Source organism: Poecilia mexicana, unplaced genomic scaffold (assembly GCF_051168715.1).
Source record: "Poecilia mexicana isolate PSO_F unplaced genomic scaffold, ASM5116871v1 scaffold_7, whole genome shotgun sequence".
Classification (NCBI taxonomy): Eukaryota; Metazoa; Chordata; class Actinopteri; order Cyprinodontiformes; family Poeciliidae; genus Poecilia; species Poecilia mexicana.
The window spans coordinates 30,002,182-30,016,814 of NW_028263376.1; the positions used below are offsets into that span (position 1 = coordinate 30,002,182).

The 14,633-nt window shown below is 39.2% G+C and overlaps 1 protein-coding gene across 1 annotated transcript; it reads left to right on the forward strand.

The window, feature by feature from the left end:
* The first annotated feature begins 2,835 nt into the window (after window positions 1–2,835).
* LOC106915559 (taste receptor type 1 member 1) lies at window positions 2,836–8,315 on the forward strand. The gene is made up of 6 exons (XM_014983219.2): window positions 2,836–3,318; window positions 3,563–3,860; window positions 3,975–4,697; window positions 6,031–6,237; window positions 6,662–6,782; window positions 6,986–8,315. The coding sequence occupies exons 1-6, from the start codon at window positions 3,008–3,010 to the stop codon at window positions 7,912–7,914; spliced, it is 2,589 nt and encodes an 862-aa protein (XP_014838705.2). The 5' UTR covers window positions 2,836–3,007; the 3' UTR covers window positions 7,915–8,315.
* The last annotated feature ends 6,318 nt before the right edge of the window (window positions 8,316–14,633 follow it).

Consider the following 14,633-nt stretch of genomic DNA (forward strand, 5'->3'; position numbering starts at 1 on the left):
TTACATGTCAATCATCAGGGGGGGCCACTGGGGGGGCCAATCAGATGACAGGGGGGGCACTGGCCCCCCCGGCCCCCCCTCTAGCTCCGCCTCTGATCTGTGTCATGTGACTAAGCTATAATAGTCACATGACATGTGATACGGGGGCGGAGTCAACATTCACTGACTACGCCCCCAGAACTGCAGGTTCCCACGAAGCGACAGAAGATTTCAGAACAATTTGCTCTACACTTGTCTCACTTGTCTGACATTTCTGGCCTTTGATAAGCTATATTTGAATGAAAGCAACATGTGAAACATGAAAGTGTAGCTGTAAACATCACAAAATCCTGATCTCAGTCCTATAAAGGTGTATACAAAGAAGCTAACCTGCCTGCATTAGGTCAAATGAAACACCTCTGTCAGGAATAATTGGACAAGTTTCAAGCAAACTTATTGGAGGAGCTGAAATGTTTGACCCAAGTTGTAATGGTTAACTGCAACACTACTGAATGGAAATTAATTGTGTGACAGCTGAATTTAATGAAAAGAATAAAACAAATCTGTGAAAGAACTTCTGGCGTGATTCTCCTCAGTATCAGCTGAACTCACGCACAAATACACAATAAACTGATACATTTAACCCACTTTTTTGAGTGCTCCACTGTTTTTATGGATCTTTTTTGGGCCTCCCATGAAAGAAAGTCAAGTACCGAACTTCATACAGGGACTGGCAAATACTCCAAATCCCAGAATGCATTGTATCAATTTTTTTTTCTACAGAGCTTCCAGAGGAAGGGGCTTCACAGCAGGGAAACTGAGTGATGAGATGGGGAGTATTGGACTTCATCTTTGAAGAAGCCTTGGATCCAAAGTAAATAGTCAGAATGTTGTTTGGGCTACTGGTGACTGTTTCCAGATTGGTGACAAGCCTGAGTCTGACCTTTCACCTCCTGTAGAAAAGTCAGACTAAAACTATTATAGACTCCCTCAAGTCTGATCATGTCATCATAGCAGCTTAATTACCCAAAGACTGCACTAAAAACTCATAAATGAATTAATAAAAATACCTCTTTTCACCTTTTTTGAAGCGTTATTCTTTGCTGTGTTTGCAGAGGAACATTTTCTCTTTTCCTTTTCATGTCTGTTCTGTCTTGCTCAGTAAGTGCCCATCCCTTCCGCCCACAGGGGACAAGCTGTTCCGCCTTTCCACAAGCTGCCAACCTGAATTCAAATTCGGGCGACATTGCTGCCCATCAATCACTTTAGTCTGTGGTCTGATTGCAAATTTTCCTCGAACAAATGAGCTCAGTGGTTTAGTTTTAAATTATGCAGGGATCATTTGTAAGAGGAGGTGGATTTTAACATAGACCAACGAGCCGGGGTTAAATTCATTTGCATCTCTGTTTGTGTCTCTATTCTGATTGATCTTGTTGAAATGCATCTCCAAATAATGAGACTGCGTCTCAGATATGTTTTTATTTCAAAGGTGTGAGTGAATGAACAGATTGCAACACACTACAGTTTATTAGACAATACTGGTTGGAAGTAGTATATCAGAAGAACATTTTCATTAAGTGGTATGTTGCATATAAGTATTGTGCATGAGTGTGTGAGTCCTGACTTATTTAACTGCCATATTAGGACATACGAATGTCCTAATATGGCAACAGGCCTGATTTTCTGAATTATCCTAAATGAAAAAATAACACCATGTAAAGATTCATAATCTATTTTTGTTTTAATTTGATGCATCTTTTTATTGTTTGTGTCTTAGCCAAACTGAAAGGAAAATTAGCAAGAGAACTATTGGCATGAATCCTTGTTTTGGATGAAATCTGCATGTCCTCCAAATGCATGCAAAGATTTCTTCAAGTACTTCTTAAACAGCTGATATCTCACATGAATGAATTAAAAGCAACAAATAAAATGAACAGGTCCAAAATTAGGTTGAGTACAGTATTTCAAAACATTTTTGTTAGCATTTAATCTATTAGTTTTTGTTTGGGTTTTTTGATTCAAATTGTTTAAATACATCGGCTGTTATTATGTTTTATGTTGTTTTGGCTAAAGTGTCATGATTGGTGGTTTTGTTGCTGGTGAGGTAGATGCGGTGGACTCAGGTTTGCTGAGCAAATGATGGTTTAATGAAGGAGTGAACAGAAATCCAGGCAGCACAAGTGAACAATGAGGCTAAGAACTCAAACACAATGGTAGCACCAGTACACAATTTGAAACAATGACAGCAGATGACTGAGCAGGGAACACAGGTGGGACTAAATACACAAGGAAGGCAATCAGGGGAAACGAAGGACAGCTGGGGACAACACAGAGACTCAACTGAACACAGAAACCTAAATAAACACACAGAAAAACCAAATCCTCACATAAAGAAAAACTAAAACTTTGTTGTTAATTAGAGGAATTAACAAATAATCAAACTGATCTGCAGAGCTCCAAAAGTGTTACATTGAGGGAATGTACTGGCCAAATACGGAACATACTAGTTACCCTAACTTGGATCATATAGGAGATGTGTTAGTCATGTTGGTTGTATAGTTCATCCTCAGAAAAAAAATCAGTCAGGAGCTATCAAATATTTCTGGTAAACTTTCTTAATACAACCCTAATGCTGCAAAACCCATCGTGTTTATATTTAGTCTGCTTTAGGCCATTTTATTTTTATATAACAGCAAGCCAAGCTCTACCTTTTCATTTATATTGATCCAATGTCCAACAGACAACACTGGATGTCAGTATTTAACAAATAATACAGTGGATCTAAAATCCACCGAGCCACCTGGGATGAAAATGGGCTTCATTGCTATCAAATCAGTAAAGGAACTGTTCTTTGTTCTTTGTCTATATAAAGACTAACATATTTGCTGCTGAACATTTTCACTGCTTTATAACCTGATTGAATCATTAAACTTGCTTGTTGTTGCTTGTTGTTAAATGTCCAGCATGATTCTTTTGCATACTGATTTGTAAAAACTCCTTCAACCATGTACCGGCCTGCATTTGTCAGATGTCCCGTATTTTCTCATGCGTGGAGAGGAACGATAGAGGCTTGACCGACACCAGTTTATCACAACAAACTATAAACAGAGCTAATTCTCGCTGTAGCACACAGCAGACGAGGAGGACTGCCAAAATGAAACACCTTCTTCTTGCTGCTGTGCTTTTGTTTGAAATTTTTTTGCATGCTTCAACTCGATGCACCGCTCCGACCTCAGAGTTTCATCTGGACGGGAATTTTTTGATAGGTGGACTGTTTGATATTCATTACGCCTGGGGCGCTGGTCTCCATCGCCGACCAGAAGCTCTCGACTGCTCGACGTGAGTTAAATTACGACAATGATTCATGAGGGAAAATGACGAAAGAGCAACATTTTAAATTGGATATAAATATACTCTCTCAATAAGACTAGAGTACGTGTTGGATTGACTGCACAGACAATGCATTTATCTACAAAGATAACTTGATTAAATACGAATTGCAGTTTGAAAGTGATGATTTAAAAATAAAAAATTTTCTGGAGTTATTACGGTTTGTTCTGATACTTTGCTTTCTTGTCCTCAGTCAGTGTTTCAGCATCTCAAATTATCGGAGGTTTCAGTTGATGAGATTCGCGGTGGAAGAAATCAACAACTCCACCAGCCTGCTTCCAAATGTGACTCTGGGCTACGAGATGTTTGATCACTGCTCGGACACGCTTAGCTTCCCGGGAATTTTAAAGCTCATCTCAGTGAATGGTGAGATCCGACCCTGGGCTGAGCCAAACACAAAACTGTCCCAGGTGATAGCAGTGGTTGGTCCTTTCACAAGCACTCAGGCCCTCACTGTAGCCCCGTTTTTTATGGTGGATCTCATTCCTATGGTAAGTATTGAAAGTTATCATCACAATATCAGGTGATGTATCAAGCTAAAATTCAAATGTCACTGTGTTTTTCAACTAGTGAAGCTGAATTTTTCTGTAACTCTTCTTTGGCAGGTTAATTATGGATCCTCCATTTCTGTTTTTTCTGAGAAAACAAAATTCCCGTCGTTCCTTCGAACAGTGCATCCTAGCAGCGATGTTATAGAGGTGATTGTTGCCATTCTGAAGCACTTTAAGTGGCGCTGGGTCGCTTTTCTTTACACTGCCGATGATTTTGGCAACGACGGCCACAACTTATTCGTGAATCGGGTCAGGAACACCAACATCTGCATTGGATACACCAAAGACCTCAACGCCGACATTAATTTTTCTATGTTGTTCAGTCACATTGAGCTGCTGAGGATACGCGTAATCGTTGTCTTCACAGATGAAGTGGCTGCCGAAGTTCTCATCAAGTCAGCTATCCGCTTTAACGTCACCAACAAAGTTTGGATAGCAAATGATGCATGGTCTCTGAATAAACACCTGCCAAAGTTGGAAGAAATACGAAGCATTGGAACGGTGCTTGGTGTGGCTCAGCCGATTGTGACAGTTCCTGGTTTTGGTGATTTCATCCGTTCTGCTGAGGGTCAGACCGAGTGTGGCTACAATGGACAGCAGATGTGTGGCAATCAGGTTTTCAACTGCAGTGAGTGGAGTGCAGAAAGTATCCTGGAGGCAGACCCATCCTTCTCCTTTCCTGTTTATTCTGCTGTGTATGCGATCGCTCATGCACTGCACAAGACCTTACAGTGTGAAGAAGAGGGATGTAATAATATCACAGTGTATCCAAACATGGTAAGGATCAGGATGTGATCATCGTTTCAGCAATTTAAGTTTAGTTGTACCTTTAAACATAGTCATGCGACTCAGCTTATTGGTTGTTGGATATTAACCCAAGTTTTGCAATCTATTATTTTACAAATCTCCTGTGCAAACAGGATACTGACGGGGTCAAGGGTCATACTTATGCTGTTCCTGGGTGTGGAACACCGTTTTTATTTACATTCATCGTATGGCAGTTATAATAAAAGCTAAAAGGAAGCTTTTATTATAACCTTTAATTTCAAGATATAAAATTCAATAAATACATGATTTTAAAATATTTGACCTGGGGTGTAGGATGTCTTTTGGTGTCTTCAGACAATGCCAAGGAGGAAATGTGTTAAATCTTTTTGAGGTAGTTGTTGGTGTCCATCAACAAGTAATAGGCTTGAAGTCTAGTCATAAATTTCGAAACTCTTGTCAGTTGCTAATGTTCATTTCCTTTTAAGGTTAGGGTTAGGCCATTAGAACGGTTATCAATAGGATTAAGGAAAGTGACCTAGAAGTCACATCTTGTACTGCTTGAATAAACGCTGTGCAAGTTTAAAATCATTCATGGTTTAGTTTTATACAAAAACATCCCCTGAATTTCCTGCTGTAATAAATTTTCAAAGAGATCATTTGTTGTTGAAAATTATCAAGATCTCCAAAACCGCTAGAAATGAAACTAATGTGGTTGGAATGGCCCAGTCAAAGCCCACTATGTTGTGTTGGAGCCTTGACAGAGCTGAGGACCAGATAATGCATCCAAATCAGAAAAATAAAACTGCATATGAGTGAGACAAATGTGTTCAGAATTAAAAGAAAGACCAACTACCTCACATTATTAGTGCTACATGCTTAGTTTGCTCACACACTGTTTCTGTCTTTGTTATGTTCTGGTTCAGTGTGTTTTGTCATTTATCTGAAACTCTGATGGCATGCTTAGGACATTTAGTTATTTTAAAGGGAGCTTAGGGAATTATTATATTTCATTATTTTGTAATAGCTTCATGAATGTGGATTGTTGGGAAATTTTTATTTTATTTTGTTTTTTTCAAGGTTTCAAAAAGCATTGCTCAAAAATGATAATTTTTTTCAGTCAAATTTATCATCTCATTTAATAAATGTGGAATTTTTAAGGTATCTTTTAAAACCTGTGTGATAAATTATTAAAAAGATAGTAGTCTGGTGCATGAATCTTGTACATATTCAAGTGAATCATTTACATTTTTTTCATGACTTTGAGATCAAGTTGGAGAAAAAAAATACATTAATTAACCACAAATTTGGAACTATTCATTTGACTGTTGTTTATCCATTTTAGGTTCTAGCAGAACTCCAGAAGTCCAATTTCACTCTGTTAAACCACACCATTCAGTTTGACCAAAATGGCGACCTCAAGTTGGGACTGTATTTCCTCGTTTTCTGGAACAGTACTGGTGATGCACAGAAGTTTGGATTTTATCAATTTTATCCAACAGTCAATTTCTTCATCAACAGCACTGAAATCATCTGGTACACAAATAAAGAAGTAAGCACTCTCTTGTTTGGGATGGATGGATGGATGGATGGATGGATGGATGGATGGATGGATGGATGGATGGATGGATGGATGGATGGATGGATGGATGGATGGATGGATGGATGGATGGATGGATGGATGGATGGATGGATGGATGGATGGATGGATGGATGGATGGATGGATGGATGGATGGATGGATGGTAAAAGCAGCAATCAGTGAGAATCAAGCTTTTCAATAGGTCAGCTAAATATTAAAGTATTCACTGGAAGCTAAATAAACTTGCTGAACAGAGTGAAGATTATTCTAATTACTATCCTCAGATGCCATCTTAAAAACCTAGACTAAACATTTTGACAAACTGTTTTGAAAGCTGTAAGAAAGTTGTGTGTGTGCTGATTTTTTTTTGTGTGTGTTTGTTGTTTCTTAAACAGGTTCCCACTTCTCTTTGCACCCCAGAGTGTCCTGATGGATATGCAAGAAAGCAAAATTACATCCACAGATGCTGCTTTACCTGTGAAATCTGTCCAAATGATACTTACATCAATGTTACAAGTACGTATGAGGATGTGGAATTATTGAGTTATTAATATTATTATTTAATTTTTAACATTTTGGTTGTTTTCAATAAACATGTGTCGGTTATAACCGCATTGTAAGAAAATTGTCAGTAATGATAAAGATTGTATACCAGCTATAAAACTGTCAGAGTTATTTAATTAAAGGGGATTTTAACTTGTTTATGTCTCAATTTTTAGAGGATCCCTACAGCTGCATCAGCTGTAAGAACACAGAGTGGTCTAATGAAGGAAGTACATCATGCAACCTGCGGCTGGTGGAGTTCATACCGTTCACAGACATGGGGGCAGTGCTGATCATGTTTGGAGCCTCCACCTTAGTGGGCCTCAGTGGAGCCATATCTGTTCTCTTCGCCTTCAACTACAACACTCCTGTTGTCAGATCTGCTGGAGGACCGATGTGCTTCCTGATTTTAGGCTGCCTCGCTCTGTGCAGTGTCAGTGTGTTCTTTTACTTCGGCAAACCCACAAATGCTTCGTGCATCTTAAGATACTTTCCCTTTCTGTTGTTCTTCACAGTTTGTCTGGCATGTTTTGTGGTGCGCTCTTTTCAGATTGTTTGCATTTTCAAAATAGCTGCCAAGTTCCCCAAACTCCAAAGATGGTGGACTAACTATCACGGCCAATGGCTGCTCGTCACTGGAGCGTTCACAGCTCAGGCCCTGCTACTCATTGTTAGCTTTGCCTACGATTCTCCCAGACCTTACAACGAAACATCGTGGCACCACGGCCAAATTGTGCTCTTCTGTTCTTTGAATCTAGATGCAACCTCCTTTTCTCTTGTTTTACTCGGCCTATTGAGCTGCCTCTGCTTCATTTTCTCCTACATGGGAAAAGACCTCCCAAAGAATTACAACGAAGCCAAAGACATAACCTTCTGCCTGCTGCTGCTGATCCTCACCTGGATCTTGTTTGTTACCATTTATATGCTCTACCACGGAAAGTTCATCCAGTCTCTGAACGCTCTTGCAGTGCTCTGCAGCCTCTACTCATTCTTGCTGTGGTATTTTCTGCCAAAATGTTACATCATTATTTTTCAGTCCCACAAAAACACACCGCAGTACTTTCAGTTTCTCATACAGAACTACACCAAAACAATCAGCAAGTAGATGCTCTGATTAAATATGACAGTACCAATCACATCTGTGCATGAATGAGTCAAAGCAACACTGCAGGTATGTTTGAGAAATTCTGGAATCTGACCAATTTCAACATGTCAAATTGCAAAGTCACCTTTCATTTAATGTATGTTTGACATATACAGTATTTTTTTACAACAACTGAAGGTGACATAGTTACTCTATTGTGCTATAAAATGCCACTATTTAGTAAAATTTATATTGCTTAATACCAGAACGAGTTGGATAATATTTTCTATTTGATTCTGACTTCTATTCCAACCACATGAGGGCGCCACTTTAATGCAGCAGGCTAAACAACCATCCTTCCGTGTGAATGTGTGAGAGAGTTGATTTTCTTGTTTTGTTTACGAAAATAAAGTTCAATGTTAAGTACATTATTTTTTACATTTGTAGTTATTTATATGGAGCCAGATTACAACTAATTCCACCTCAGGGCACTTTACAAGACGAACTGGTCAAATTCATCCTTAGAGTCCAAATCAATATGTTGCTGCTGATTCCAGTCCATTTCTTTACAATTCAGTCATTTGGTTCACTTATACACAATTTTACTTTGATTATAGCAGAGAACAATCAAAGATTGATGAGATAATGTTCAGTGGTGAAAAGTTCTGTCTGAGGAAGCTCATTCAATCTGATAAAACCCTTAAATATTTCATCCTGAGAAATCATGAGGTGACTATGGAAACCAATATTTTGCTTCTAGACAGTACAAACATTTTGCAGAGCCAGTAGCAGCAGCCAATGCCAACATTATTGTATATTTGCTGACATTCATTATATGGTCTAGACGTTTTTCCTCTCGCATTTTTTTTCCATTATATTTCTAAAACAGGGAACTGTTTCCATTTGAATGAAAGTTGCAGAAACTATGTAAATGTAATTAAAATCTAATTAATGTTGTTCAGTGCAGGTAAATATTCTAATTTGACTCAATGCAAATCAATTCAATTTGCTGCCAATTCACAGCAAATGTCATCTTGAGGCATTTGTTGCCTCGATCACAGGAAATCCAGAAGTATTCATTGGAGTTATGCAGTCTGGTTGGTCGAGACGCTTCATTAGAAGAAAAAGCCACAGTGCTACACCAACACTTAGGGCTAGACATCTTAACAAGGATGCCTCAGAGGGAACCACTAAGAGGGGACTTATTTACCAAAGGTCAACATCCACCCTTTCCAGAGTCTGGCCAAAGTTTTATGAGGCTTTCAGCTAGGGTATTTTATGGTTTCCCCTTTTTAACTTGTGAAAATACCAATGTGATGAGTTCTACAGAGGATTTCAATACTGATAATAATCATTTGTTCAGTAACTTATATAAACTATTTTCAGAATATGACTAATAATTAGCAATAGGTTATTTAACCTAGAAGAAATTGACTTATGTGTCAAACAGAAGTCAGGCCAGCAGGGGGCACTAAGCAGCCGTAAACGCCTCTTGGTGGCCCTCACCTTTTCAGTCTGGATCTCAGAGATAAGCCCCTTCAAACCAAGTCCATGTATCTGTTTTTATTTTTGGGGGGCGGGGGGTTAATCTCTTAATTTAATTTGTATAAAGATAAACACTGTCTTTTTCCTGTTGCCGGGTTTACTCAAATAAAGTGCTGAGCTGAGGCAACCTATTGCTCTTTATTCCCCCCCTTTTAAAAAGTAAAAGCTTCACGCCGAGATGCTCGGTTGGACTGGGGGTGGAAGGGTTGCCCCTCCAAGTGAAACGGAAGAGGCTTGCCGCAGGGGGCACATGGGGGGGCGCAGTCCTGGTGGGTAAATTGCCATTTTGTTGTGGCTTTTCAGCTTCCAGGCAAGGGGAAAAAATGGGAGGACGGACCGTGAAACTAGGAACGAATTGGTAAAAAAGTGCCACTTAACATGGCATATGGCACTTTTCTTAGAGAGCGGGACGCTGACACCTACAAATTGACAATTTCATACCAATTTCAGAGTAACTTTAGCCACACACGACGGTGCCTCGATTAGCAGCAGTTTAGACTGACACAATCTGCAGGGCAATGTTACTCTTCTAAACATCAAGGGGAGAAATGTTTAGCTGGTGACCATATTTATTTAATTTCTATCATCTTATAAAGTCTCTCCCCTGTGTAACATTTTGACAGCTTACACTGGACAAAGAAAATGCAACTATTTACTGCGTGTTGTAATTCTAATAATTCTAAATGTTTATCCTTTAATGTAAAAAGCACCTCCAGTATCTAATCTAAGAAAACGTGTTGGCTTTGAGAACTGCTGCAGCCACAGATCTTATAAGTCATATGTTTAATAAATGTTCTTCTTCATTTTGTTTTGCTTTTTTTATTTTTTTGTTTTGTTTTGTTTTGTTTTTGTTTTGCGTTTTTGCTGATGCAGCATACGTTTTTCTTCTAATAGGAAATATCGAGCGAGGAAAATCGCGGGAACGCCCCGCAGCTTTTCACTTGTAGCTTTCTATTTTCCACTTTTGACCAGATAAAGAGGAAAGCCCTGGGAAAGGATCAAGCTGCAAGCAATTGGTCCATCATTTTAGGTCAAATTAAAAAAAAAAAGCACAGCAATTTGCGTTTGCTGGTCGAAGGTTTGGCATAAAATAGTCAATTCAGCAGAAACGGATCAGTAACAACTGACACTGGAAAGTTTTGTTACAATGCAATCTGACCTTTTATTTTCCACCGAATGCTTAAGTATAAAATATATTTCGTTTTTTTTCTGGTTTTCTTAAGCAAAAACTAAAAAGAAAAACATTAAGTACACCAATATTACCATGTATTTCTAAACAATTATGTAATTATGTGCTCTAAAGCTGATATATTTTGTCCCTTCATTACATTTCCATAATCATCAGCTAAGAAACATCATTGGTGTATTTTGATAATTATTTCTTTGAACAACAAATTTAAACTAGACAGATAAAACACATGGCTTTCGTAATTATAACACCTTAGAGTTAAATGTTTGTCAAGTGCTGTTCTTTAGCCTTTCATCATCATAGCCCAAATTCAGAAGGCGTTGCGCGTAAAGCTAAAAGATAAAGTAATTTCATCATCATGTTACTTAAAATCAAACGTTGCTCTTGTGGCTGTCGCCTTACGCGCGACTGAAGGCAGTGCGCCAAAATCTGCTCTGGTATTCTCATTCAAATCCTGCTCTGCTCCTTCAGAGTAAATGGCAGATGTTTTGCAATTCAAGACGCATCAATGCCCATGTGCTTCAGCCTTTAACAATGGCGAACTCCTTTAGTCAAGCTCTTGTCTTTCATTTCAGAAGCCTACAAAGGGCTTCATCCTCCAGCGCAGTTATAAAGTTACTTTCCTGGTCAGTTCATTTCGGCCCTTGAGAAAAAAACCTTAAGCGATGTTAATGTGCGGCCTCTGCTCCTTTCATGCGCTAACCCCGGCACACACAGGAGAACAGCGGCCTTTGTGTCGCCACTCCAAAATAAGAAGTCTTTAAATAACCCGGGGAGCAGTCTATAGAAATTCATGACGCTATTTTTTTTTCTATATGATGTTTGATCAGAGTTTCGCCAGCACGTCCGTCGCGTGGCTTCTTCTGAAATCCTCCAAATATTTTTAGTTTTTTTTTTCTCCCAGTCCACCTGTTCATGTACCTGCTCTCTCTCTCCCTCTCTCTCTTTCTCTCTTTCTTTTTTTGTACTGACGCCCTGGTGTACACAATGAGGGTTTGGTCACATCTCGAGTTCAGCTCAATGGAAGGCGGTTCATCGATTTGCTCCGCTCTCCGTGAGCCAAATTATGACCCAAAGTTGGCGTATATTTTACCAGTGTCCTGCAAACATGTAATAAGCTAAAACCTTTATAAAATACTTGGTGAATAAATATTTTTTTTTATTTTTTTTGTTTGTTTTTGTTTTGTTTTTGGAGAATATAATGCTGCTAATTGATGTGGCCTAAAAATGGCTTCCAATAAATGGACATCGCGTTTAAACGGGAATTTAAAAAATGACCATGTTCTTTTTATTAAAGACGTGGCTTTGCATAAAACCCGATGTTTTATTGTATGCCAGGTAAGTATTTTCCAGATCTAGATAAATATAGAGTAAGATGTATAGATTGGGGAAAATATTTGGACTTCTTGACATTTTCTTCATCCGTTTATCCATCCGCCCGACCGAAGCGATTTCCATTTGTTTTATTTCATATATAGATGGTAAAATACGTTGTGGAGGACGTTTAGCGAAAATTCTGTGTTGAGGGAAGCAAGGATAAATGTTGCTCTTTGGGTTGGAAAGGCTGCCAACCCCTGCTGTAAAGAGCCACGTTGGTTTCAACGCGCTTTCTGCTAAAATCTTTGCACCGTCATTAGCCTGTAGCCATTGACTTGCAGATGCATCGCTTTCTTTTCAGCGGGGAAGCAGTTTATTGCAGTAATTGCATAATTGCCGCACTAATTGTTGTTAACAAGTTCCCCAATAGTCCAATTATTGCAGCGGTTTTGTCGCGTCTCCTCCGGCGGGAATCCATGACAAAGGTCCGATCGGGTTAATGAATGACCCGCGGCTGAAAAGTGACAGTGTGAGAAGAGGTGCGATCTCTTTTTATAAACATACACCTAGCGTGTCATTTAACGGCACTCACATTATTGTCTCCATTTGACGCACACGTTTCTTGCTGCGCTTTTCTTATGGGTAGATGTGGCGTAACTCCATGTGGAAGAACTGCAAGAGTTTTTTTTTTTTTTTTTGAGAGTCCTGCAGTCATCTGCCACAGGTCACGCTTCAGAAACGTTCACTAAGAGTTACCCAACACTAATTTAAATCAAGGCGAGTAATCAGAAGTGAAGATTATTATTAGGGGTGCAAAAAAATAGGGGGGAAAAAACAACAAGAGAGGCGACAACTGCTGTTAGGACTACATGTCAAAATCAACTCTCCACGGTGCTGTGCGGGGGAAAAACAGGCGTGAAAACGATGATTATGTGCCGCAACGCCGGGACAAAAGCCACCAGAAAGGCTACTTAGACCAGAGCATCCAGAACAGATTTTATACTAAGGTTATAGCGTCACAGCCTTGGCAGGCAATTTCTCGGTTTTTATTCAATTGGTATTTATTTAAAAAAAAAAAAAAAAAAAAAAAAAGGCCGACAACCCCATGCATCAGTTGGAGTCTAAAAGTTTGTAAATGATTTGATTGAAGCTTCGATCTGTCGAGTCCCATGTATAAATCAAAATGTTCTAGACTGAAAACTGTTGGTTTTATACAGAAACTCTTACGAATCTAGCTGAACGCGATTCTTGTGTTTACGTCAATAATTTGAATGACTGATATTCAGTACATCCAAATGCAACTTTTACAGTGTAGTCTAGCCGGAAATTAAAGCCAAATCAAAATAAAACATTCTTCGACAATGTGCTTAAGGCAACTTTATTAGGTTAGCTCCTTAAGCCCCTATGAGAACACTGGCAGCACGACTCTAAACTTTGGCACTGCAAATGAGAAGGTATAATATATATAAATTAATCGGAGACACATTTAAGTATTTCCATGCGGTCTTGTGTGCGCGCACGCAGGACGCGCACTGAGCCTCCTTGAGCCTGAAGTCAGCGCATTGTTTCAAATGGCACAACTTTCCCAAGAGTTAACCCTTTTCAGAGAGCAGTGTGGCAAATCGGGAGGCGAGAGTCTAAGGACGAGGGGGCGGCCCGCAATTCTCCTCGGTGCCTCACCGAACCCGCATGCCACGAAGACAAAAAACTGCTGACGCACAAAAGCCAAAAGAATCCGAAAAGTCCCAAAGAAATCAGAAAACGTCCGTAAAGTTCACGTTTCACTTTCCAACTTAAGCAGGTGTTGTATTTGTTTATTTTTTTTATTTTATTTTATTTATTTTTTTTGTCGTTTCTACTGTTTGGTGTAAAGCAAAGCAGTTTGACTGATAACAGCATTCTTCGGATGCAGAAAGTTTTTTTTTTAATTATTATTACAATCAGCACGCACCAGAAAATCAGAATCTTGTGTGGACATGGTGGGGAATTATCACGGTGCTGCCTTGAACCAGGTGGCGTGAAACTCACACATAAAAGCCTGAATGCAAGAGTCAACACTTCCCTCTATGCACTCCAAGAGCAACCCGTTATGGTTATCTTTATCATTTTTACGCTTCTCTGTTTTTTTTTTTTTTTTCGGGCCCTCACACGTTGATTTTTGGACGTGTGCAGACAAACATACAGTAGACCGACCTTCAATCTGCCTGCTAGATTTGTAGACCGGTTTTGCTACCGAAACTGTTTGACAGATCCAAAATGCTGTGTCTATTTCATAGAAACTCGGGCTTTACTCGTGTGAGTTTGTGTTAGTTTTCCATTAGTTTGCGCAACCTGCTGGATACAATTCTCCGCAATTATGTGCAAAAATACTGAATCTTGCATAAGACGTGAAGAGTCATGTGCTCCACAAACATTAATAATAATAAAAAAAAAACATTAAAGACAGAAGGCGCCATGTTTGAAAAAAAGTCACAAGATGACCTGTTTGCAGCTTGAAAACGCGTAAAGGCGTTCTGCTTTATTACATTTGCAAAACACTATTTATGGTGGAAAACTTAAACTTCACATGGCCTATCACCCTCGCTATAAAATTTGGTGGTGGCAGCATCATGTTGTGGGGATGAGGAGGTTTTTTTTTTCAGCGCGTGAAACAAAAACAAAAATCAGTTTCTGGAAGTTCAGCGTTGGA